The following is a 25,582-nucleotide window of genomic DNA, read 5'->3' on the forward strand; positions in this document are numbered from 1 at the left end:
ATGTTCATCTGGCTAGCACATTGTTGTTTCTTTCCTTATGATTACATAGCCTCCGTGTTAATTTGTTTTCTTCCTTACCCTCATGTTTTCTTCCAAACGGTGCATATTTTTTGTTCCGTACGCATCGAACATTAGATTCTAGCTCGAAGATATATACAAGTAGTGCAGATTATTTCTTCTATTGGCTCAGTTTATGGTTTCAGATGGTTTTCTACTAGTGATATGATTCATATCAAACAACTCATTTATACAAGCTAGTTTCAGATGGTTTTCTCCTATTTATACAAGGTAGTTTTAGCATGACGAAATATGCAGGTAGTGATATGATTCATATCAAACTAGAAAGATAAGCTAGTTTTCATATGATGAACTATGCAAGCATTTTGTGCCTGACATTGACGCTAGTGCTCACTGTCAACTTTTGGCTTTGGCAAGTATTGCTTGCGCGTTGGCTCTGACTACTCATAGTTTTGTAACATGTTGGTTGCCACGTCAGTAATTATAACCTGACTTATAGAGTTGATGTGTATTGCTTAGTGCCCGGTGCTGGAATCAAATTGTTAGTTTAGTGCCAAATAAGGATGAAAAACACTTGGTAAAGGCTTTGCCGAAGTTTACAATCGGCATACACACTTCCAGCAAAGGGCTCCTTGCCGAGTTTTTTTTTGTCGTGCATTTGCTAAGTGTTAAAAGCCAGTACACGACATAAAAAAAAGACCAGATGGAACAGAGCGGACAGCAGCGTTGTTGCCACTTGGCACAGATGATTTTCCAAGTTCATATGCTCGGCAAAAGAGAAGGCCCTGTAACATGGTGAACAACAACAACAAAAATCGCCATCGGTGGGGCTGCCGCACCACACCACAGCTTCATAACCGCCGCAACGCCACCACATCCAAGCCGCCACAGCACGCCACCATTCCTTGCAACCGCGTTCTTCACCATTGGGCTGTTGAGAAATACCCTTCCGTTCCGTGTACATCCCCAACACATGGAGCTCGTACAAAGGCATGGGTCAACAAGGGATGCAGTCGGTGGTTCCGTTCGCGTGGTTTCTTCAACAATTGGTGTGTTTGATTCCAATTGCATGCATGTGTTGTTCTCGGGATAAATGAGAGATGGTCCCAGTTGTCAAAGATGCAGCTGCATTGGCTATGTCAGGTCTCGCCACTTCCATTTGTTACAGAGTTTACTTCACTCGCTGGCACACCAACATGCTTTACGTGATGGTCTTCCAGACCAGGTTGCTGATTCCGTTCAATCATACAGTACATTTGTTGTTGCCAACGCTTCTTATTTTCAGAATACTGAGCAAAAGCAGATGAAGCTAAATACTTGCAAATATTCAGAGTTCAGAAAAACAGAGGAAGTTCAGCTTATGTCGCTGGAGGTCAACAGAGTTTTCCAGCCTACTGGGTCTGTTTGGAGTTGGATGTCATCCAAGTTCTTCAAACGATCCATTCAAACAGCTTGTATGTGAGTAAAATTCCATGTCCTTTTCGACTGACCCGTTGTTTCCTCATTTTGTATCAGGTGGACGAGGGAATTAACTCTGAAATAGTCCGGTCCGTGCTCCAAGGGAAAAAAGGTAGCATCCGCCATTGACGCGAGGAGAGGGGCAGGCAGCGTCTCGGTCCGCCATTAACATGTTGTTCAGGAGCTTCAGTTGCATAGCAGAGAAGAGTTGTTCGTCTCTTCAGTCCCAAGCAGCAAATCAAATACTGCGAGGAGAATGGGGAAACTTGTTTTCTACTCCAGTATTTGTGTTTTCATCTGTAATAAGATGGCCGCATGCATCGTTCTGATGCAGAGGCCGGGGGATATCCTCCTTTTCCAAAAAAAAAACCATGAGTTACCATTACCAAGCAGGGTAACAAACCTCCATCCCGAATTCCCATGTGCAATCCCCCAAATTATTATTTTTGTACCAAATCTAGTGTTTGGTGTAAAGTGCAACGTTGTATTATATTATTTTCATTCTAAGATTAGGGGCACGCTATTCGTCACCCTGGGTGAGGAATAGTTATTCTTCACCCGCTCTCTATTTTGACATCAATGCACCGTATTTTTACTTTTGTAAATTTAGTCTTATTTTATACGTAAAAAAAGAATGTAAGAAAATATATACTCGCCGTAAAAAATATTTTACGTTATGTAAAAATTACGAATGTAAAAACATAGCGTAAAACATACATAAAATGCGATTTTTCTGGTCTTATAATCTATATTTTTGTTTTCTTATATCAAATTTTACGTAGTAAATCAATATAAATGTAACTATTTGTATTCCAAACATAATTTATTTATGAAGCGATCGTAAGATTACCTTGGATGAAGAATAACTTATTCTGCATCGTGGGTGATGAATAGTATTACTACTAAGATTAGTATGCACAATTAGCACGCATAATTAAGGACACACATAATCGGCAAGTGATGTCCTGATTACATTCATGGAACCATTGTCCAACAACATAAACATAAAATGATGGACTGTCACAGGATAGCAGGAAGCCACCAAATCTGAATTCATGAGAAACAAACTCATGTGCATTCAGGACAAACTTATGACAAGCGCTTTATCGTCTTTTAGGAGACGAATCCCCATAGCCATAGCGGTACACCCAGCACCTGAGAATCCGTCATTACCGCATCAGAAATTGATAGCACAATGTCCAAAGGCTATAAAGGGCAACCCAGCTGTCGAGGCAATAGAAGCTGCAGCGACTTAAAATGCCAACCTGATACCTGGAACACACCCCAGCTCTGTCTCGAGCGAGATTAACCGCCCCTGTCGACTTCTCTGACTGACGAAAGTGAAAACACCAGGCTCGAGACGATGCAGTTGCAATCCGTCCAGAGCAGGACCGTTCCGATCTCGCTGATTCGATAGCTCATTCTTTGGAAAAGAAAATAACTGAACATTTGAACCATTCTGGCTGGTGTGCCTTTGGTGGAGTAGATTCAGCGTCGTATCACAGTCTTTTTCGAAAAGGGGCGCTAACGTGAGGAGGCCGTCAGCATCTGCATCCTTCTGACCCGTGGTCAGAAGGAGGACGATTGTCTGTCAGGCCCCGAGTGGAGTCAACCTGACGCCTGAAACGGCTCTGAAGCTACAACCAAATATTCAGAACTCATAAAACAAAGCAAAAGAAGAGGAAGGGACTTGCAAATGTTCAGAGTTGACAATACAGAACAGAGCAGAGGAGTAGAGGAGGCTAACTACAGGTAAAGCAGAGTTGAGAAAACAGAGCGAAAGCAGAGGTTGCGACAGAATGAATTGATGGCATCCATCATCAACGGGCCTCCGGCAAGTAAGCTTCACAACTCAACTACGTACATAAATAGACCACCAGTGTGCACTTAGAAACAGAGCACAAGAGCCACAAGCGCTTCACAAGTTCTCCAGCACTACACAACATACACTCAGCTCTCCCTTTCCAGCCCCTTCTGCTAACACTAGCCTCGGTTAAGATACTGTACTCCACAAGCAAGCCACAAAGAAAAATTGAGTTTCAAAGTTTCCTTGGCAATATGCAAGCCTCCAAGGTTTATCTATTTTAAGGAATAACAGACCAGGATATCGTCCACAACAACGATTGCATTCGGTGGCGACAAATAACAGAGAGAGAGAGAGAGGGAGGGAGGGAGGGAGGGAGGGAGAGAGAGGGAGAGAGAGAGAGAGAGAGAGAGAGAGAGAGAGATGCCGGTGTGGCAGCGAGCGGAGGTTGCCCGTAGCCCCAGCGCCATCTCGTTGCAGAGCTGGAGTGAAGTCGTCATGGCTTGATCTGTAAGTTTGTTCTATACTACCTAGCCAGCTAGGATTCCTGATGTGGATTCGGCGCCATTAGATCTGAGTACTATCACACAGTCACAGTCTAGTGTGTATTCTCCATGTTAAAAGGGCAGTAACTACAGCCACCAAGTAGTATCAAGATGAGCAGTAACTACAGAAGAAGACGAATTCAATACCAAATTAGCAATCAAGGCCAAGTTCAGTTTCTGAATTTGTCTGTGCCGTCAGTTACCTTGTGGTTGAAGAACAGAGTAACCTTGGTGGCCATCCGATCTGCGCCACGATCGGTGCCGATTACACAAATAGGCTGGCTGTGGCAGCTACGCTGCTTCATCCTTCATCTCAGTTTTCGTCTCCTGAGCGAAGCAGTCAGTATGCAGTCGTTCGATGAACATCTCACAGCAGGAGCGAAGCGTTTTTCTTCAGAAACAAACATTAAAACGGTCATTATCTTGAGGTCCCTGAGCTATAAGTGTGTGGAGGCACTCTCGCAGCTTGATGTGTTGGATCCGTAGCTACAAGCTACGGTTGACTTGCAGTGGGCATATTCATCTTGGGCGTAGACAACCTTATCGGTGGACTTTTCGCAAAAAAAAGACACCTTATCGGTGAATTTTCTCTTATCTTCAACAATGTACTAACAAACCCCTCTCTCTCACACTGAATTTTCACACTGTTCCAACAGTTCATTACAGAAAAACAAAACTTACACTACGAACTTCAAAATTCAAATCTAACATATCATTTCTCAGCTGATAACACATCACCGATCTGAGAGACATCCTAAGACGTATCAGTTCTACAGAAAACAGAGCCAAAGCAAAGGAATCTAACTACACGCAAAAATTCAGACTTCAGAAAAGGAGTTAATTACATCTGTAATGTACAATTTCCATCAACCATAACGGTGCCTCGTCTATCTCTGTTAACTGCCGCTACGTGGCCTTTTCTCTCTACCTCTATCCTGTGTGGGTCCCAATCGTATGTGGTACAGAGAAATAAAGCAACAAAAAAGAAAGCGCTGGTTCCACGAATCGAACCAGGGACAGAACAAAATACGGTGCGCTCGCTGACCAATGTAGCCACCACGGGCAAAAATTCGTGTTTTGACCCTTTTGTCAAACAAAATCGAGATCTGACCCCAGTTTGAAAGTTTTTCGAGATTTGACCCTTTCCCCTACCGCCACGAGGCATGGCGGTAGGATCATATAGCCTACCGCCGAGGTAGGATCATATAGCCTACCACGAGGGCTGCGGCGGTAGCAAACATGTCCACGTCAGCAACGATAACGGCCTCTGTGCCCCCTCCGTCACACCCTACCGCCGCTCCACCCGGCGGTAGGATGTCTGAACCTACCGCCAGAGTCTCTGGCGGTAGGGTGTGGGCATAAATAAACCGCGGGCCGGCCGCCCCCAACCCCTTCTCCCCCCCACCCGGCCGCCCCCACCCCCTTCTCCCCCCCCCACCCAGCCGCCCCCACCACGAAGAACAGAGCAGTTGCTCCAACTCGCCCTTTCTCATCCCCTCCACTCCCCCCCCCCCCCGCTCCGATCTTCTTCGTTTCTTGACGTATTTTGCGGATCAAGATGGCCCCGAAGAAAGAAAAGTAAGCTCTTTCAATCCCTCCAATAAGTTTTAATCAAACACCTTTTGATTCGTCGCATTATTCGATTCAAATCACTCCTATTTGAATTTTTTTTAACCCTAGGATTGATTTAGGTTGATTCTAGATGTTATATTGTGTTAGATATGAACTATATTGAATAGTTGGTATGGTTGTGTTAAGATGAACCCTAGTTCATAATTGATTTGAATTGTTTTTTTTTTGATATGATGGATGATGCATGTTCCTATGCTATGATGCAAGTATTGGATGTAGTGTATGATGAATATTGGAGATGAATATTTGATATATTTGTTATATGTAGTGTATGAATCCTCAAGATGAACCCTAGTTCATTTTTTTATTTTTTAACAAAATATGAGATGATGCATGTTGGATGTTGTTGGAGAAATATGTGTTATGATGCATTTGAACCATGGTGATTGCATCTTCATAAAAGTATTTTATTTAGTTCTTGATATATGTATTGTATTTAGTTCATGTTCATGATAATCTTGATATATGATTATTCAAAGATTGCTCTCATAGGTTCTGTTGGATGTGATTAATTTTTGTTATGCATCGATATGTTTCGTAGTTAATGTTGAACCCTAGTCCATGTTGAAAAATCTTTTGATATGCTTATGCAATTCTTTTAGGAGGCCACCTCTTGCGGACGACATCGGCACGAAGTACACAATGCTTGACCCTAGGTTCGACAAGCGTCACCGTGCCCGTTTCATTGAGAATGGAGTGCTAATTACCATTTTAAACCAAATCTTTCAAATTGATGAAAACAAGTTGCTAACTATTATGTCCATGCTAATTATGCTTTGGTTATTGATTTTCACAGATGCTGCCACCACTACGGATGAGGGCTCACAAGACGACGGTTAAGATGGTGTACGACGAGCGGTACGCACCGTTGTTCAGGAGAGCCCGACTATTGGGTTTCGTCCTGCAGTTCAAGCGTAAGCCGCCGACGCTCGTCCACTCAGCTCTCACGGCTTTGATCGACCGGTGGCGGCCAGAGACGCAGAACTTTCATTTTCCATGTGGGGAGATGACCGTGACCCTCGAGGGTTGGGCGATGATTAAGGCACTACCGCTCGAGGGTCGTGCTCTCACAGGAAGAGTGGAGAGGGCGAACTGGCACGATAGGGTTGTCAGCCTCATCGGCGACTGCACCCCCCCCCCCCCCCCCCCGCTAAGAGCAACCGGACTTCTGGCATACCGCTGCCATGGCTCCTCGAGCACCGGAGCAAGTGCCCAGAAGTTGCCGAGCCCCGGGTGGTGTAGCAGTACGCCAGGGCCTACTGTGGTACATTCTCACGGAGGTAGTGTTTACGGACTGCTCCGGGAACTCTGCCCTATGGATGTATCTCGACTTCCTAAAGGACTGGGATGCGGGGTACAACTGGGGGGGCGCCGGACTCGCCTACCTATACCGTTCGGTAAGTGAATATCACTTCCTATCAAATATCAGACGTGTGATGCTTTACATTTTGACATCTTATCATCTGAACATGGTTTGTAGCTTGACGACGCGACCCAGAGAGCAGAAGTCACGTCGGGTATGTGTGGGTGTGTATGGGGCCTCTCCATTTGGATGTGGGAGCGAATCTGGGTGGGCCGTCCGGAGAAGCTGCGCTCGCGTGCATGGACGGACTATGGCCAAGATAACGAAGATGATCGGACCTCGACCATCGCATACGCTTGGGACGTGGTGTGTGTCTACATGGGCGAATCAAAGGCCTTGTACAAGGTCTTCAGCAACGAGCTTGATGCTCTCACGCCTTTCCAGGTATAAGAACTACATTTTCACTTGAGCTTACCATTGTTTCGATAACACTTTCACTTGAGCCTAACATTGTTTGGTTATAGGTTACTTGGCGGCCGTATAGTGATGATCGAGAGTGTGGGTTCGAGCTGAACATCATGTGCAAGCAGGACTGGCTTCTCTTCCGGTGTATCGTGCCCATGATTTGTGTCTATGCCGTGGAGTACCACTTGCCACAGCGTGTTGCCGCACAATTTGGTAAGGCGCAACACACACCACCAGCCGGCCACGATACCGGTGGCTACGAGCTACACCTGTGAGTACCACAAGCCGCCCTCATCGATTCTAAGTTCTTGTTTTGATGCTTTACATTCATAAAAGAAGGGTGTTTTACATTCTTTCTTATGCATTGAAGGATGAGCAGGAAGAAGAATCAATCAATCACGGATTGGGAAGCCGAACATGCGAGTTACGTGAAGGAATGGAACAAGTGGAAAGGACGCAAAGACACGGAGAGGAGAGTGATTGACTGGGACGAGTACGAGGATCACATGCTGTGGTACGATGATGGCATCAAGCATCGTCTGTGTCTGAGGCCCCAGTGGACGACAGCAGATGCCGAAGACCTGTTCCATGACGCCTCAGAGAATGAAACCTACAACGAGAGCATCAGGCAGCTTCAAGGCGGGTTTAGGGAGTACGGACCCCACATGAACAGAGTGGTATGTTGTTTTTACCTCTTTTGAACCGACGGTTGGATGAAATCAGCTTTTCGTGCTATTGACTCATTTTATTACTTTCCAGTCTTCAGAGCTGAACAAAAGAATTTTTCATGTCTCTGATGCGCTTAGTGCTGTCCCTGAGACTCGAGCTAGTGAGAACAAGTTGAGGGAAACGGTGAAGGTAATACGGAGTTCATTTTCGTTATCATTGGACATTTGAGAAGTTCATATTGTTTCGTTATCATTGCAGAAATACATCAACAAAGCACGCCGGCTTGTGGGCCTGCTTGGGTGCACTACAAACACCGAGGATGCAGCCTCGTCGTCTAGGGCGGTTCAAGATGATGAGGAGGAGAGCAACGACGATGATGATGCAGAGGAAGATGAAGAAGAGGAAGAGGAAGAGGACGATGAGGAGGAGGAGGAGTACGATGATGACGATGGACCTCCAGCAACTCAGCCAACCCAGCGTGAGAAGAGGAATGTGCCGAAGAAGGATTGGAAGAGTCCATCCCCGTTTCAGAAAGCACGTCCTATGGCCCGCAAGAAGACGGCGGCCGAGAAGCGATCCAAGGATAACGAGGACCGAAATTCAAAGAGGGGAAGGAAGGACTGAAGTTGCTGCCGTGTCATTGAACTAAAAACTTGCATATTTGCTTCGTGAACCATATGAATTTGCTCGTGAAACTGTTTTGTTAATTTGCTATGTATCGAACCTACCTTATTTATAGATTTTCTATGTATTGAACCTACCTTATTTATAGATTTGTGGTGTGTGCATCATATATCATACATTGTGTGCTTCATATGTCATACATATGCTGTTTAAATGTTTTCTGCCAAAAATTGAAGACAAAAGAAGTTAGAAGGTGCAAAAAATGCACAGTGGACCACCCTACCGCCACACACAAAGGCGTTAGGTCTGTACATCCTCCCGCCATCAGACCCGACGGTAGGGTGCCTCCCCCCACGCCCCCCTTCCTGTGACCAAAAAATCGAGCAGCGCAGCGGTAGGGTTGCACACCCTACCGCCAGGGCGCTTGGCGGTAGGATCCTACCGCCGAGGGCCTCGGCGGTAGGGTGTGCAGCCCTACGCTGCGTTGCTTGATTTTTTGGTCACAGAAGGGGGCATGGGGGGAGGCATCCTACCTCCGGGTCTGATGGCGGGATGGTGTGGTGTCCTACCGCCGCACCCTATGGCGGTAGGGTTATGGCATTTATAAACCCAACCGCCTGCCCACCCCACCCCAACCCCTAATCCCCACCCACCCAGCCGCCTTCTTCTTCCTCTCGCCCATTTTCTCATCTCCTCCACTTCCCCACTCTGATCTTCTTCGTTGATTCACGGATTTTGCGGATCGATATGGCTACGGAAAGAGGAAGGTAAGCTCCTCCAATCCCCCAATTAGTTTGAGTCAAATCAATCCGCTTTCTTATAGCCATATGAGGAACCCTCTCTAGTTGATATGATGAACCCTAGAACCTAGATGATTGCAATGTGATGAACCTAGTTGATGAACCCTAGGTTTAGTCTTTCTTATAGCCATACGAGGAACCCTCTCTAGTTGGTATGATGAACCCTAGAACCTAGATGAACCCTAGAACCTATATGAACCCTAGAACCTAGATGAAGGTTTAGTCTTTCTTATAGCCATATGAGGAACCCTCTCTAGGTTATATGATGAACCCTAGAACCTAGATGAACCCTAGGTTTAGTCTTTCTTATAGCCATATGTGATGATTTATTGTGTGAATATTGTAGATATTTGTTTTGCTATATATCTCCATTGATTTAGGTGGAATCTACCTATATCTGATGAATGCTTGCATTAGAACAAATATTGAAGTTTAATTAACTTTATCCAATCAATACTTATATAAGGAACATGGCGCCACCACCACCACTTGATGAGGATGATGACTATGAAGACCCACTTGAGGAAGCCATCTGTGCTCAAAGAGTGAGGCTGAGCGATCAGGAGGTGTGCAACCTATGGGACAACTTTCTGCCACGTGCTGACTTGGTCGGGGTGCCATTCGTGACCCGTCTAACAAGTACCATGATCGATCGACATGTCATCGTATGTTATTAGTGTAGAATCCAAGGAACTGTTAATAGTTTAGATAATCCATACTTATTAATTGATATGTTTTTCTTATTCAGAAATTGCCAAAGAGCCTATCTGAGAGTTTTGGCATCGAGGCTGATGAAGAAGGCTATGCTGGAATACGCCTTACCGCAAGGGGCCCCATCACTACTTGTGCGTACGGCGTGGACACGGACGGTCGCACACACTTAAGCTCGGTTGGGTGGAAGAGCTTCCTCATTGACAAGAATCTTCATGTTGGACAGGCCATCCTAATTACTATCAGGAACACCAACCGTCAAGGCTTGAAGATGATGATCGTCATCGATATCATCTAAACTATATATGCGTGTGGCTGCTGATGATCGTCATGTTTGATTGCTACCTATGGATGAAACCTTTTATGTGGTCGATGACCGTTGAACTTGTTAAACTTCTTATATTGGCTTCGTGAAACTATTTGGATGTGATCAAACTATGTTATGTGATCAAACTATGTTATTTGGTACTTGTTTCTTAGTCCGTAATGGCAAAACTAATTGGATGTGATCAAACTACGTTATGTGATCAAACTATTTAGATGTGATCAAACTTCTTATGTCTATGAAATTGTGCTTATTGTTTCTTATGTGTATGGCAAAAAAATTGAAGACAAAATCAAAGCAGTTAACTTCATGCCACTATGATAACCTACCGCCAGGGCTCTCAGCGGTAGGTTTCTGCTGATAGGTCCGTAAGCAGCCGTTAACGACTTAACGGTCGTCAGCCACAGCTACCGCCAGAACCTGCGGCGGTAGACTGTGCAACCCTACCGCCTGAAGGTCTGGCGGTTGGCAAAAGGGTCAGATCTCGATTTTGTTTGACAAAAGGATCAAAACACGAAATTTTGCCGCCACCACGCGCTCTCTATACTCCTAGCTTCAGACACGTGCTGGCCTTTTTCGACTGTCTTCGTTTTTGTATGTGTTCTTTTTGTTTCTTTTATATTTTTCCAATCTTGGGATTCTTCGTTTTTTCTTTCTTTGCACATTTCTTTTTATATACCTTTTCGCAATATACGGTGTACTAGACAAATACTCCCTTCGTTCCTAAATGTAAGCTTTTCTAAAATTTTCACTACAAACTACATACAGATGTATATAGACATATTTTAGAATGTAGATTCACTCATTTTCTTTCGTATGTAGTTCATAATGAAATTTCTAAAAAGACTTATATTTAGGAACGAAGGGAGTACTATACAGGTCAAGCCTACCCTATCTTGAAGATAAAATTTCATCACGAATACATGATGTAATTCATTCACGGGATATCACACCCTTAGGCCAACTCCAACCGTTGACTCCAAACGGACGTTGGGATTTTCGTTTGGGTCGGGAAAACGGACGGCCGTGTTGTCCGTCCGCCTGCTAGGGCACCCAACCGAGCGCCATCGCATTTTGTCTGGCTTGCGGTAAATTAAAAAACCAGCCATACGTTTAAAATCATACGAATAAACTTAATTAAATGGTATGATAATCTTTAAACCATTTAAACAAGTCTCGGCCGCACATTAAACTTAACTTAAAATAATAATAAAACGTAAAAAAAGACTTGATGCCGCCGCCGTCCTCCTCATCTTCGTCCCCGGTGAGGTCGACGTATGGTGGTGGCTCCCAGAGGTGGAATGGCGGCCCCTGCCAGGCTGGAGGTGGCTGCGGTGGTGCCTGCACAACCTCTGGTCACTGGTGGCGATGGTGAGCAAATGGCGGCGCCCACCCACACGGGCAGCACGGACACGTACTCTGGCGTGCACAGCATCATCTCCGTCCATGACCAGGATTGTCCGCGGTTGTCCTCTTGCACGTCAGCTATGGTCTCCTCCTTAACCACGGGGTCGAGCTCCGGTATGGCGATGCCGCCGGCCATGGATAGGGCCATCATTTGTTCGAGGCCCTCCCATTGGGCCTCGTCATGGCTGCGGACGGAGTCCTCCAACGCCCGCCTCATGAGCTCCGCCCCCTCCTCGTCGGTAATCGGAGGTGGTGGTGGTGGGGACGGCGAGGAGGAAGGGGTGGGCGTCATGCCGCGAACACGCGGGCGCCCGCGGTGGGCTCTGAGGAGGAATGGAGCGGGCTACGACGGCCGGAAGACGACCCAACCTCGCCGTCGCACTTCCCCTTGCGAACGGGGATCCAATGCCAGCCCATGGTGCCGGCGGAAAGGTGGAGGAGAGGAGGCGGCCAGAGCTAGGGTTTGCTGAGTGTGTCGAGTTCCGAGGAGGCAAGCGTCGCCGGGAGTGGAAGTGTGGACTCGATGGTTCACGGCTTCCACATTAAAAAGAATGACGACCGCTCGGCCGCGGGTGGCTGCCAGACGGGGCGGCCCGCACGTGCGTTGTAAATGCGGGCAATGGCAGGTAGGTGGGCGGCTGCCACGCGGGACTGAAGCGGACGCGGAGTGGGCGCGTGAGCGTCTGCTCTCCGTCCGTCTGGATGCAAACCAGGCGCGAGTTTGCGCCGGAAAATGGGGCGGGCCGGACGCCAGCCGGACAAATTTTGAGGATGGGGTTGCGCATTGGGTTGTGCCGTCTGTCTGTTTGGGCCAAAATGGACACATCCAAACGGGATGGGGCCGCGCGTTGGCGTTGGCCTTACTGAAAGAGAAGAAAGTTTCGAGGTTTTGTTCAGGATCTATATTTAATGAAGTTTTTTAAAATTTATGTAAGATATTGGAGTTGCTCTAGGAAATATGCATGTTTCTTTTAGTATGTGTTCTATAAAAAAAGTTCTGATACAGTGGAAAAATATATTTTAGAAAATTTCCTAGTATGTGTTCGAAACTTAGAATAAATATGTCTGCCTCATTTTTTACATGAGCGGTAAAATGGTGGTGGTCCCCTCGGAAAAAAATGGTGTGGTGGTCAGCGAACACTCGTTTTGTTGGTTGGTCTGCGGTTCGAATCCCGCAAGGCCGAACTACTTTTCTTTGGTTTTATTTAGCTTTCACTGTCCCACTGACGGTTGGGACCCACACAGGGTAGATGGAGAGCAAAACGGTCACTGGACGCAGTTAACGGCGATGAAGGTGCACCGTTATGATTAACGGAAATTGTATCAAAACGTGTTGTTAGATAAGTTAGTGTACCATTTTTCTGGGGGTTTTTTTAGTTTATTTATGATTTTGTTAGTTTGCTGCAAGTTTTTGTATTGTAGATGTAATTAACTCAAAAGGATACGGAGTACATATATAACAAACTTCCTAGTCTATCTCTAACTTGAATAATGTCTCCTGATGCGCCCCCTGACCATGGGTCAATGATCGCTAACATATCTTTCTAGCCTGATGTGAATCATATCACTAGTAGACCAAAAAGGCTAAAATTACAATTTAGGGCTCTGTCTTTACAGTTCTTTCCGGTCTCTGCTCTTGCTTCTGAAACCAGAAACTGAGCCAGTAAAAGAAATAATATGCACTGCTAGAATCATTTCTATGTGGCATATTTTCTAGCTAGAATCTAATTAGCTATAATCTAATTGTTCCACGCACACAGAAAAACAAAGATACATGTATTATTTCTAATGGTGCTTCATTGTACCCATCATATTCTTGTTGATAAACAACCAATGGATCTTGTTGCAGTCCCCAAGTGACATGCAACAGCTAAAGGGTGGATCATTTTGTACTGGCTACAACAGCCAAAATGGAGACGTCTGACAGAAGATACAAATGGATTATCCATTGATGATTTTGAAGGAATATCAGGAGCTCCATCATCTGTACACACATTTATTTATATGCAGCTACGAATGGTATGTAGTACTAGTACAGGGCATGAAGGGTAATGCAGAGAACAAACTACCATACAGATAAACTTATGACTTACGGACAGTGTCTACATAATCGAACCGAAGAAAAACAACAGTCTGCTAACTGCACTGACGTTCATGGGTCAGGACAAGCATGCCGGGATGGCAATGGCAGTGTGGAGATAATCAAGATTATTAGCAGGTGACCGTTTAGCTGTTGAGAACACCTTAATCACTTGCTGCATCGTTTGACGGCGCGATGGATCAGGCTCTATGCACCGAACAGCAACGACAACCACTTGAAATATTTTACTTGCGATGTCAGCTTCAGGGAGTGGGAGACGGGTGTCCAGCAAGTTCCCAAGTAATGTAATTCTGTTGTGGTTGTCCATGGACGAAAGGAGATCCCCTGGATGATGTCCCATGAACAGCTCTAGGACGAGCACTCCGAAGCTATAAACATCACACTTCTCTGTCACCCTTGTTGTGTATGCAAGCTCTGAAGAAACATCAATGGAGAGTTAGTTTCGATGATTATAAAACAGTGCAAAAATTGACCTAAACTAATTCATAGAAACTTAACTTTGGTAATTCTTAATTTTGAATAGAAAACGAAACACGGCCATTAACATGTTTGATTAGAGGCATGCGCGATCCTTGTGTATATAAAGCTAGCTATCTAAACTTTGGAGGCAGGATGGGTAGAACTATATTTAAACTATGCCAATGTTTCATCAATGCCGTTCCTGCAGATTTAAACATGTAGTCCACTCAGAGAAGACAAAAACATTCAATATGTAAAATATCTAGCCATGGTTGAAAAACCGGTATATGCTAATGTACATTGTATAAACTAGAGACAAATCGTATCATGGTTCTTACAAATTATGATAACATTTTGCTGTAACCAACATAGAGGTAAATTTTACCTGGGGAAAGATATCCTCTTGTGCCGGCAAGACTTGTGCAGTTCGATGCATCCGCATCTAGTACTTTCGCTAGACCAAAATCCGAGATGTGGGCTTTAAATTCCAGATCAAGCAAAATGTTGTTGCTTGTTATATCTCTGTGAACTATTGGCGCAAAGCAGTCGTGATGCATGTAAGCCAAAGCATGAGCAACATCCCAAGCAATATCTAGCCTCCTTGTCCAATCCAATTCAACGGCAGTTTCCTTATGCTTCAAATATGCTGATAAGCTTCCTCTGTCCATGTATTCATACACAAGGAATCTTCCCTGAGTTGCGGAGCAGTAACCAAATAACTTTGCAATGTTGCGATGCCTAATATGCATCAAAGCATGTATTTCACGGTTAAATTGATCATCATCTTCCACCACATTGATCTTCTTCACTGCAAATATTTCACCTGTTGGTAACTGAGCTCTGTAGACATATCCACTTCCTCCAGATCCAATGCAATAAGTGTCGCTGAAATTATTTGTAGCATCAACAATTTTCCTGTACACATCTTCACCATCAAAATTCCAGATGGCGAACATCTTGGTTTGTTGTACTACATTTGCAATTTCCGCCTTGGGTTTCTTCTTTTTGCATTCCCATGTTGCTAGTGCAGTGATAAATCCAAAAGATACAACAACGGGTATAATAGCTAATAAAATAGCTCCAGACCTTTTTCCATGTCCACTACTTCGAGGAAGATCACAAGGGGGCAAACCTTTCACAACACCACACAATTCCTTATTATGCCAGAACCATTTGACCGGAGCTTCTTCAAAGAGCCTAGTATGTGGCATTGGCCCTTCTAATTTGTTGTAAGACACGTCCATGGACAGTAGGCCGGTCATGCTCTGAAATGACGGAGGAATGTTGCCGCTGAGTGCATTGTGAGAAACATTCAAGGCTTGAAGCATAGTAAGACCACCTAACACACTCGGAATAGCACCATCAATTGAATTGTCACTTAGATCCAACAGATATTGTAGGTTTACCAAAATCCCTAGCTCAGTAGGAATGGTGCCATTGAGGTGATTATGGCTAAGCTTTAGAAAGTGAAGCTTAAGACAATGCCCAATTGATCTTGGTAACTGCCCAGTTAGGTTGTTTGATGATAAATCTAGATACTCCAAATTGTTCAGCGATCCAATTTCTTGTGGCACTTTTCCCTGGAGTAAGTTACCAGAAAGGCTCAAATTGAACAACGTCGTTACATTGCCAATTTCTAGTGGAATCTGTCCTTTAAGCTTATTTGATGAAACATCAAGTATCCTCAATTGAGATAATTTCCCTATGCTTGATGGTATTACTCCACTTATATTATTGTTTGATGCACGTAGCATGGTAAGTTTGTGGGATTCACCCCAACGATGAGATAATTTACCAAATAGTCTATTTGAACTGATGTCAATATAGTCAAGATTTGGATAAGCTCCCATTCTGGTGATATCTCCTTCGAGGTTATTCCGCTCAAGTCGAACTCTGACTAGGCATGTACAACTTAGCAAGCTTGACGGGAAGGGTCCAACCAACTTGTTGTCCATAGCGGTCAAATTTTGTAGCCGACCTCCCGCACAAAGACCAGATGGCAAGGCACCAGAGAGGTTGTTAAAATCGAGTTGCAATAGAACAAGACTCGTTAAGTTGCCAATTTCTTGAGGAACTGAACCAAAAAGTTGGTTTTGGTCAAGTTGCAAGATAGTGAGTTTTGTCGAATTCCCTAAACTGTTTGGGATGGAACCAGAAAGCGTATTATCACGAAGAGACAAGCTTTCTAAGTTCACAAGGTAACCAAATTCTCGTGGAATTTGCCCAGAAAGTTGGTTATGGAAAATGTGCAAGGAACTGAGTTTTGTCAAATTGCCTAACCTGTTTGGGATGGAACCTGAGAGTCTATTTGAACTAAGATCCAACACTTCTATGTTCATAAGGTAACCTAACTCGTGTGGAATTTGACCAGAAAGTTGGTTTTGGTAAAGGTACAAGTTGCTGAGTTTTGTCAAATTTCCTAAGTTGTTTGAGATGGAACCTGTGAGTGTGTTGTTGCTAAGACTCAAGTATTCTAAGTTCACAAGGTAACCTAATTCTCGTGGAACTTGACCAGACAATTGATTCCTTTGAAGTTCCAACCTAGTGATTTTTGTCAAATTCCCTGAACTCTTTGGGATGGAACCTGAGAGTGTGTTATGACTAAGAAGCAATTCTTCTAAATTCTTTGTGTAAGCCAAGTCGTTTGGAATTTTTCCCGAAAGTTGATTTGCACTAAGAAACATAACCTGCAAGTTCACGAGATACCCTAATTCTCGTGGAATTTGCCCAGAAAGTTGGTTCTTGCCAAGGTACAAGATAGTGAGTTTTGTCAAATTTGATAAGCTATCTGGGATGGAACCTACCAGCTTGTTGAAGCTAAGGCGCAAGTCATTCAAGTTGGCCAAACGACAAAGTTCTATTGGAATTTGGTCAGACAGTTGGTTCTGGAAAAGGAGCAATGTAGTGAGTTTGGTCAAGTTACCTACATTGGGTGGGATTGAGCCGGAAAGATTATTATTAGACAAATCTAACATGACCAATTGCTTTAGGTGGCCTATTTCAGAAGGGATATGACCAACTAAGTGATTGTCTGACACGGTGAGTGTCATGAGATTGGTCATGTTGCCTATGTGCCTTGGTATTTCACCAGAGACTTCATTTTGATCAAGCATCAAGGAACTGAGTTTTGTGAGGTTTGTTAGACCTAGTGGGATTGAGCCTCTTATCTGGTTGCCTTGCAGAAGGAGATTCTCAAGCTCCACGAGGGCCTTGATGTCAGGAGGGATGCTCCCGGTGAGGTGGTTGTGCGAGAGGTCGAGGTGCGTCATGGTCGTCAGCGCTGAGAAGTTCAGCGACCCCAACGAACCTCTCAGCCGCCTCCCCCGCAGAGAGATGCCGCTGATCACTGGCCAGCGCCGGCGCCGGTGCACAATGCACCTGATGCCGCGCCAGCTGCAGGGCGCCGAGGTGTTCTCCCAGGACCGCAGGGTGTACTGGCTTTGATTATCAAGGCTGGCTTTCCAGGTGAGGAGCGCCCTTGCCTGCTCTGCGGGCACGGCCGCCAGGTCCGGCGCGCGTGTGACGGTGGTGGCGGTCGTCAGCAGCAGCAGGAGAAGTGTGGCGAGAGAGAGGAGCATTTTGGTTGGCTCCGTCTCCATGACTATCATTTTGGCTGGATGGAAATCGCTCCGATGGTTGTGTGGGCGTTGGTGAGAGGTGTTTGCATGCTTGGAAGTTGGCACCCCTATTTAATACCACTACGTACGTAGAGCATTGCTAGGTCGACTATGACTATGAAGGTAAATGCTGGGCACCTTCTCCTTGGTTCTCAGCCTAGCTTGTAGACCGATGCTTGTCCAAACCAAAGCAAACTAACCCCCACACGAGTGCTACGTACAACAGGACACATTGATCTGATTACTATTCCCTTCATTCCGAATTACTTGTCACTTAAATGGACATATCTTAGCATTAACTTAGTGTTAGATACATCCATTTAAGGGATTACTTCGTTGATGAGTGGTGTTTGAGCAATTGATGAGTATTTTCTCAGATTCTTTAGCAGTGCTCACATTTGACCGAAGACCGAAGACGTGCATCCCACACCGTCACGCCATGCGCTTCATCTGACGCTGCAGCTGGGTTAGCACACATGACCATGTGGACACCATGCATGTTCAGCTGGGCGCCAGGCCAGAGATGAATTGACATGCCGTGTGTGCCCGGTCGGTCGTCTTCTCTCTCTGACACATCATGAGCTAGCATGGCACCTCCACGTACAATTGCCTGTAAGCTTCGGGTTGTGTCGGTCGTGAAAGTTGTACGCTCCAATCATACCCCTTTAGACAATTGTGCACTCTAATCATACATACATTTTGTATCTGATTAATTTTTACAGCTCCAACACATGGAAAAAAGGGAAGACCGCTTACTGCTCTAGCTAGACAGGTCAAGCCGTCAAGTACCCTAGCCCAGTAACAAATTCATACTACATAGGACATGACAACTGCCAAAGACCACCAAGATGTCTGAATTGTCCTGGAATCACACCACTCAACCAGCCAAGCATCTGTCCCCTGCAAACAGCTAGCACTCGTCAAGTCATAACAACTGCATGTCGTTCACATGCAAGCGGAATCTACAACTTGAACCCTCATTCCCACGTCAAATGTTCCAACCGGACTGTCCGGACACTTTTAAACCTTGAATTTGGGTGCGTATTTTAAATTCGACATGTCTAGACATCCGGAATCTACAGACCGGCCCAAAATTGAGGGCCGGAGTAGGGATCGACCCCGCCCCCATTCTTAATCCCACCACCACCCCTCTTACTCACTCCCAAAACCCTAGCCACCACTTCGTAGCGGGGCAAGAAGATGAAAAAGGAGGAGCGCTAGCGATACCGGGCGCCGGGGCGATGTGACTGCTCGGCCGCTTCCACTCAGACATGTCACCACCCTACCGCGATGGGCAAGAAGATTTTCTTTTCTTTTTCGAAAAGGGGATCTCCCCAGCCTCTGCATCAGAACGATGCATACGGCCATCTTATTAACCAAATAACAAAAAAGTGCGAACAAGGTTCCACAGTCTCTAGCCAGACAAAAGCAAAGGAAAAATGCAGCTCACACGGAGGCTGGCTAAAAATAGATAGGGAAACTAATTGCCTATCCTATTACATGACCGACATCCAAACCGGTTGAAGATATCCCGAGCTACCATCTCCCAACGGATAGATCTAGTAACCAAATGCTCCCTGGCCTCCATCAGAGTGAGTAGCGACCACGAACGGATCAGTGCCGTAGCTCGGAAAATAACCTGCAAAAAATGAATCCGTGATGTTCTGTTAAAAACCAAATCATTTCTGCAATTCCAGATAGTCCATAACAAAGTGCAAACTCCAACCCGAATATGTCTTGCTAATGCAGGCTCAACCCCATTAAGCCATGTCCCAAATAAAGCATTGACCGAAGTCGGTGGAGTAATATTAAAAGCAATATGGATCGTCCGCCAAAGAACTTTGGCCAACGGGCAATCAAAGAATAAATTCTTAATAGTCTCATCCCGATCACAGAAACTACACCTAGTAGGTCATGTCCAATTGCGTTTAATCAAGTTGTCCTTTGTTAAAATAACTTATTTATGGAGAAACCACATAAACACTTTAATTTTTAAAGGAACTTTGACAGCCCAAACATACTTGGAAGTTGGAATAGCATTTGAATTAATAACATCAATATACATTGATTTAACTGTAAATACTCTAGAGCTAGTCAACTTCCAGCGCAATATATCGGGTTGGTGAGTAAGTTGAACCTCCATCAGTCTCCTAACTAGATGGAGCCATTCTTCCCAACGATTGCCCGCTAGCGACCGTCGAAACTGAATATTAAGGGGGACAGATTGGAATACCGCTGCCACGAACACCTCGTGTCGTTGAGAAATCCGATATAAAGACGGATATTGAATGGCTAAAGGTGATTCACCAAGCCAAGTATCCTCCCAGAAACGTGTACTTGTACCGTTTCCAATAACAAATCTCGTCCTATTGAACATAGATTGTTTGAATTTCATTAGTCCTTTCCAGAAAGGCGAATCAGTCGGCCTGACTGCGACCTGGGACAATGTTTTAGTCTGGAGGTACTTGTTGCGGAGGATTTGCGCCCACATGGCCTCAGTCCCGGAAGACAGCTTCCACAACCACTTACTAAGAAGGCATCTGTTTTTAACTTCAAGATTTTCAATACCAAGACCCCCTTGGTCTTTCGGTCTACAGATGATGTCCCATTTAGCAAGCCGGTATTTTCTTTTAAGTTCATCACCCTGCCAAAAGAAACGCGACCGATAGAAGTCCAGTCATTTCCTAACACCAACTGGGACCTCAAAGAAAGATAAGAGAAACATAGGCATACTCATGAGCACCGAATTAATCAATATCAAGCGGCCTCCGTATGACATGAGCTTACCCTTCCAACAGCTCAGTTTTTTCTCAAATCGATCCTCGATACACTTCCATTCTCTGTTTGTAAGCCTACGATGATGAATCGGAATACCAAGGTAAGAGAAGGGTAAACTCCCCAACTCGCACCCAAACAATTGCCTGTAAGACTCCTGGTCGTCTTTGGCTCTACCAAAGCAGAACAACTCGCTCTTATGAAAGTTAATCTTTAACCCAGTCAATTGTTCAAATAGGCATAACACTAGCTTCATATTTCTCGCCTTGGCCAAATCATGCTCCATAAAGATGATTGTATCATCGGCGTACTGAAGGATGGAAACACCTCCCTCAACAAGATGAGGTACCAAACCACCCACTTGACCATTCTCCTTAGCCCTTCCTATCAAAATTGCTAACATATCCACCAGAATGTTAAACAGGATAGGGGACATCGGATCTCCTTGTCTTAGGCCTTTATGTGTCTGGAAGTAATGACCTATGTCGTCATTCACTTTAATTCTCACACTCCCTTTTTGCGTAAAGGACTCGACCGGTCGGCGCCAGGCTTCATCAAAACCTTTCATACGCAGTGCCTGTTGGAGGAATGGCCACTTAACCTTATCGTACGCTTTTTCGAAATCCACCTTAAAAATTACTCCATCTAATTTTTTGGAATAGATTTCATGGAGCGTTTCATGAAGAACAACCACCCCTTCAAGGATGTTCCTGTCCGGCATGAAAGCAGTTTGGGATTGCTGCACCACAGACTGCGCAATCTGTGTGAGCCTATTAGTCCCGACCTTGGTGAAGATTTTGAAACTAACATTGAGGAGGCAGATCGGTCTGAACTGCTCAATCCTCACAGCATCCGTTTTCTTCGGGAGCAATGTGATAGTTCCAAAATTCAAGTGAAATAAATGAAGCTGTCCAGAGAATAAATCATGAAACATTGGTAGTAAATCCCCCTTAATAATATGCCAGCACTTTTTATAGAACTCAGCCGGGAACCCATCCGGACCGGGAGCCTTATTATTTTTCATTTGTGCAATAGCATCTAACACCTCCTTTTCTGAGAACGGGGCAACCAGGATATCATTATCAGCAGCAGACAATTGAGGCACGTCCTCGATCCTGGACTCATCGAGGGACACACAATTGTCCTCCGGCGGTCCAAATAACTGTCTATAGTATTCGGTAATATAGGTTTTGAGATTATCCTGACCTAAAATAGTACCCTCATCCTGCTCTAGCTGAAAGATCCGCTTCTTTCTGTGCTTACCATTAGCAATGAGGTGAAAGAATTGAGTGTTCGCGTCCCCATGGACTACTTTGCGGACCTTGGCACGCAAAGCCCACATCAATTCTTCTTTTCGGAGAAGTTCTTTCAGCCTCTTCTCCGCCTCATTTTTAACCTGGAGCTCGGCGGGCAGCAATATCGCGGATTCGGCTTTTACGTCCAAGGCCTGTACAAGAGAGAGGAGCCTATCCTTCTCAATCTTATACACCCCACTGAGGTGCTTAGCCCAACCCCGTAAGAAACTTCTCAAATGCCTAATTTTATTCTACCAGCGCTCGACCGCCGTCCTTCCTCCAACACCCTTGGCACACTCCCTGGCTATGATGTCTAAGAACCCCTCGCGTTCGAATCAGGCCATCTCAAATGAGAAGGTGTTTTTGTTTCCCATATGGTTCGGCTCCCCTGAGTCAACGAACAATGGTGTGTGATCGGAGATTCCCCGCATGAGAGCTTGCACTGTAACAAGAGGGAACTTCTGTTCCCACTCCACGCTGGCGAGAACCCGATCAAGCTTTTCATACGTCGGGTTTGGCAGAGCATTAGCCCAGGTAAACTTTCTACCAGAAAGCTCTATCTCCCTTAGATCTAAGCTTTCAATAATGGTATTGAACATAAACGACCACCTGCCGTCAAAGTTGTCATTATTTTTCTCCTCTCTCCTCCTAATGATATTGAAATCACCCCCGACCAAAATCAGCAGCTGTTCGGACCCACAGATCCGAACAAGATCCGCCAAAAACTCCGGTTTAAGCTTGGGTTGGGCGGCACCATAGACCGCTACCAAAGCCCAGTTAAACCCATCAACTTTAGACCTAACTCGAAACTTTACCGCGAAGTCACCCATTACTACACTCCGGACTTCAAGGGAATCGCACCTCACACCCAGTAAGATACCTCCCGATCTACCTCGTGGCGGGAGACAATGCCAGTCGAAATCAATACCACCCACAAGAGAGGAAAGAAATTGCGGCGCAAAATTCTCCCTACCAGTTTCTGACAAAGCAATAAAATCTAACCGATGTTCCAGAGAAGCTTCAGCAAGAAATCTTCTTTTAGCCAAGTCCTTCAAACCTCTGCTATTCCAAAAGATTTCTTTCATAGTTCATCATGGAATTTTTTAGCAGTCCGAATCCTAGCACTCCTACGCACTGCAGAGTCAGGATAAATCTTTCGTTTCCACTTATGCTTAGGTTTAGTGGGCTCCGTCACCCGGTCCTCATAACCGGGCTGAACGGAACCGACAGCGACATCATCTAAGGGCTCATCATCGCCTTCAGACTCCTGATAGGTTATTTAGCACTCTAACCCCTAACGCATCAATTTCCTCATCGTTCATGAGTTTGACCGCAACAAGATAACGAATAGTCTCTAAGGCCCGCTCCGCCTCTAAATCTAACATATCATTCACCGAATTGGAAATTTCATTATCAGTAGCGCCTAGTGAAACTCCTAACTGGTTTGCATTATTAATAATCTCCTCAGGAGCATAATGCAATAAAGAATTAGATATGTTAACGGGCATACCAGAAGATATCGCAGCATCTTGAAGCTTGGCCGCCCTCATAGCGCACCGCTGCTGCATATCGTCCACCTCCGGAAGGTCCATAACGCGAGCACTCATCCGTCTCCCCGTCAAGACGGGTCTGGGACCCCGCCAAAGGCAATAACCTCCTCTCGCGATGGGCAAGAAGATGACGGAGGAGAAGCGCCAGCAATGCGGAGGCAATGTGGCTGCTCGGTGGCTACCGCTCGGACGTAAACATGATGATGCTCGGGGTCAAATGCAAATGGAGAAGTCTTCTGCAAGACCCGTACCTCATTTTGAAATTATCATTCTTTTAATGTTTTGGACTCCAACAGGAAGCGGATTTTTGTTACTCCATCTGAGACAGCAGCCCAGTTACATCACACGCAAAAGGATGGATGGGCCATTTTTGTATGTAGAAACATACGCAACTTCACTCAGTTACCTGTAGTTTTTCATATTGCAAGGTAAACAATGTGATTGTCCATAGATAAATATGTAGGTAGATAACGTGCTTCAGTTTGGATGTCGGATTTCGAGCAGCGAATAGCTATATATCAAATCATCTCCCTACTACAACAAATTATCAATTATAATTTTATTGTAAACTGTAGAAGAACTAAAGAGGAAATTGGTGGAATTGATTGTTTATTGCTTGAGCCTCATGGGTATATATAGGAGTACATGAACATCTTCGAGTACAAGACAAGTCCGAACAAATCCATGTCTATCCTATATTTCCTAAATAATCACGATACTCAACATCTCCGCAGTGACAACGGTAGCGATGTAGACGATGAGACCAGAGAAGAATCTGAAGATAAGCCGACAAACATCGCCCCACAGTCATAATGGTTGATGCATCACGTAAGTTGTGGCTGGAGTGGAAACCGACGAGGTTGCTCAAGCAAGGCGGTAGCCCTTTGTGCCGTTGTCGAGGTAGCCGAGAGCGTAGGGTGGTGTAGCCATGGGCAAGGTAGCCGTGCGAGGGACACCGTGGTCGATGTCGAGTCGGGGTGGTTGTTGTCGAGGTAGTCGCCGTGGACCTGAGTTAGTGATGGGCACATGGAAGTGGTGCGGCGAGTTAGACATTGGCACTTGGAAGTGGTGCGCCCAGAAGAAGAATGAGTTGTCGACGGGGTATCACGCCGGGTTTGCCAAGCCAGGGGATATGTCGTGGATGAAGGCACGCGTCGGTGTTGTCAGCATCGGGCATGCCTAAACAGACGAGGTCGACATTGACAAGGCACCACACCAGGCTTGCCAAGGCCGGGGACACATTGGACGAAGGCACCTGTCGGTGTTGCCAGCATCGGGCATGCGTAGACGGGGACTAGGACGCGTTATACGCTAGGTCGGAGAGGCTAGCAGAGAAGGACCCGATGATGGTTGCGGCGCCAGTCGACGTGGGGTAGAAGGTGTCGATGTCGACCACTGTTTTCAGAGTAGATGAAGTGGTCGGGGAAGATGAAGGCCACACTAGCGATGAGTTGATGCGGGACGAAGACGAAGGGGTGGATGACAAAGTAGGCTGCGGAACGAGAGGCTACCCGTGGGGGCCACATCCGTCGCTGGTAGGAATGCGGCGGTGGTGCTTGAAGTAGTCGAAGAAGAACCCGACAGCATCACGAAGACATGCGCGGTCAGTGGCGTTCCCGCTCCTAGGGAGGCGGCGCGGCGTATACCATATAGAAGTCGACGTGCGGGGACAGCAAAGTGAACGAGTGCCACAGCGCTACGGCATGAAGGGGTGAAGAAGCGACAGCGCGGGTCGGGGCGACAATGGAGAAGTCCTCAGGACGGTGGCGTGGACCGCACGCCGCGGCGCGAAGGGGCAACACATTGACAGCGTGTGGGTCGGTGCAATCACAAGGACGGCCCCCGGAGGGCGGGGTGACCGCGCGTGGCGGTGCTACGGCCAACGACGCAGCGCGGCGCGAGTCGGTGCAACCGCGGGGATAGTCTCGGAACAACGGCGTGGACCGGACAGTCTTTGAATTTTTTCCGTTTTTTAATTTTTGAATTATTCTACAATTTAATCTCTAATCACTCCTCATCACTGC

The 25,582-nt window shown here is 45.7% G+C and overlaps 3 protein-coding genes across 3 annotated transcripts; 2 read left to right on the forward strand and 1 right to left on the reverse strand.

Annotated features, from left to right (window-relative positions):
- Positions 1-7,338: 7,338 nt before the first annotated feature.
- On the forward strand, positions 7,339-8,518 carry LOC147956745 (uncharacterized). The gene is made up of 4 exons (XM_087532830.1): positions 7,339-7,496; positions 7,596-7,902; positions 7,985-8,083; positions 8,153-8,518. The coding sequence occupies exons 1-4, from the start codon at positions 7,339-7,341 to the stop codon at positions 8,516-8,518; spliced, it is 930 nt and encodes a 309-aa protein (XP_087388956.1).
- A 1,270-nt stretch (positions 8,519-9,788) lies between these two features.
- LOC147956746 (uncharacterized) lies at positions 9,789-10,430 on the forward strand. The gene is made up of 2 exons (XM_087532836.1): positions 9,789-9,983; positions 10,067-10,430. The coding sequence occupies exons 1-2, from the start codon at positions 9,789-9,791 to the stop codon at positions 10,325-10,327; spliced, it is 456 nt and encodes a 151-aa protein (XP_087388962.1). The 3' UTR covers positions 10,328-10,430.
- Positions 10,431-13,749: 3,319 nt separating this feature from the next.
- Positions 13,750-17,964, reverse strand: LOC147956747 (uncharacterized). Its single transcript, XM_087532838.1, has 2 exons — positions 14,707-17,964; positions 13,750-14,276 (listed from the first exon to the last, which is right to left on the reverse strand). The coding sequence occupies exons 1-2, from the start codon at positions 17,927-17,929 to the stop codon at positions 13,921-13,923; spliced, it is 3,579 nt and encodes a 1,192-aa protein (XP_087388964.1). The 5' UTR covers positions 17,930-17,964; the 3' UTR covers positions 13,750-13,920.
- Positions 17,965-25,582: the final 7,618 nt, after the last annotated feature.

Source organism: Triticum urartu, chromosome 7A (genome assembly GCF_056163025.1).
Source record: "Triticum urartu cultivar PI428250 chromosome 7A, HENAU_Tu73, whole genome shotgun sequence".
Taxonomy (NCBI): domain Eukaryota; kingdom Viridiplantae; phylum Streptophyta; class Magnoliopsida; order Poales; family Poaceae; genus Triticum; species Triticum urartu.

Bases quoted from the DNA above. Each gene is read 5' to 3' on its own strand.
- LOC147956745 (XM_087532830.1), top strand. From the start codon at position 7,339: ATGTGCAAGCAGGACTGGCTTCTCTTCCGGTGTATCGTGCCCATGATT. The intron at 7,903-7,984 runs GTATGTTGTTTT...ATTACTTTCCAG, and splicing joins GACCCCACATGAACAGAGTG to TCTTCAGAGCTGAACAAAAG. The intron at 8,084-8,152 runs GTAATACGGAGT...TTATCATTGCAG, and splicing joins AGTTGAGGGAAACGGTGAAG to AAATACATCAACAAAGCACG.
- LOC147956746 (XM_087532836.1), top strand. From the start codon at position 9,789: ATGGCGCCACCACCACCACTTGATGAGGATGATGACTATGAAGACCCA. The intron at 9,984-10,066 runs GTATGTTATTAG...TTTCTTATTCAG, and splicing joins TGATCGATCGACATGTCATC to AAATTGCCAAAGAGCCTATC.
- LOC147956747 (XM_087532838.1), bottom strand. From the start codon at position 17,929: ATGATAGTCATGGAGACGGAGCCAACCAAAATGCTCCTCTCTCTCGCC. The intron at 14,277-14,706 runs GTAAAATTTACC...ATGTTTCTTCAG, and splicing joins AAGAGGATATCTTTCCCCAG to AGCTTGCATACACAACAAGG.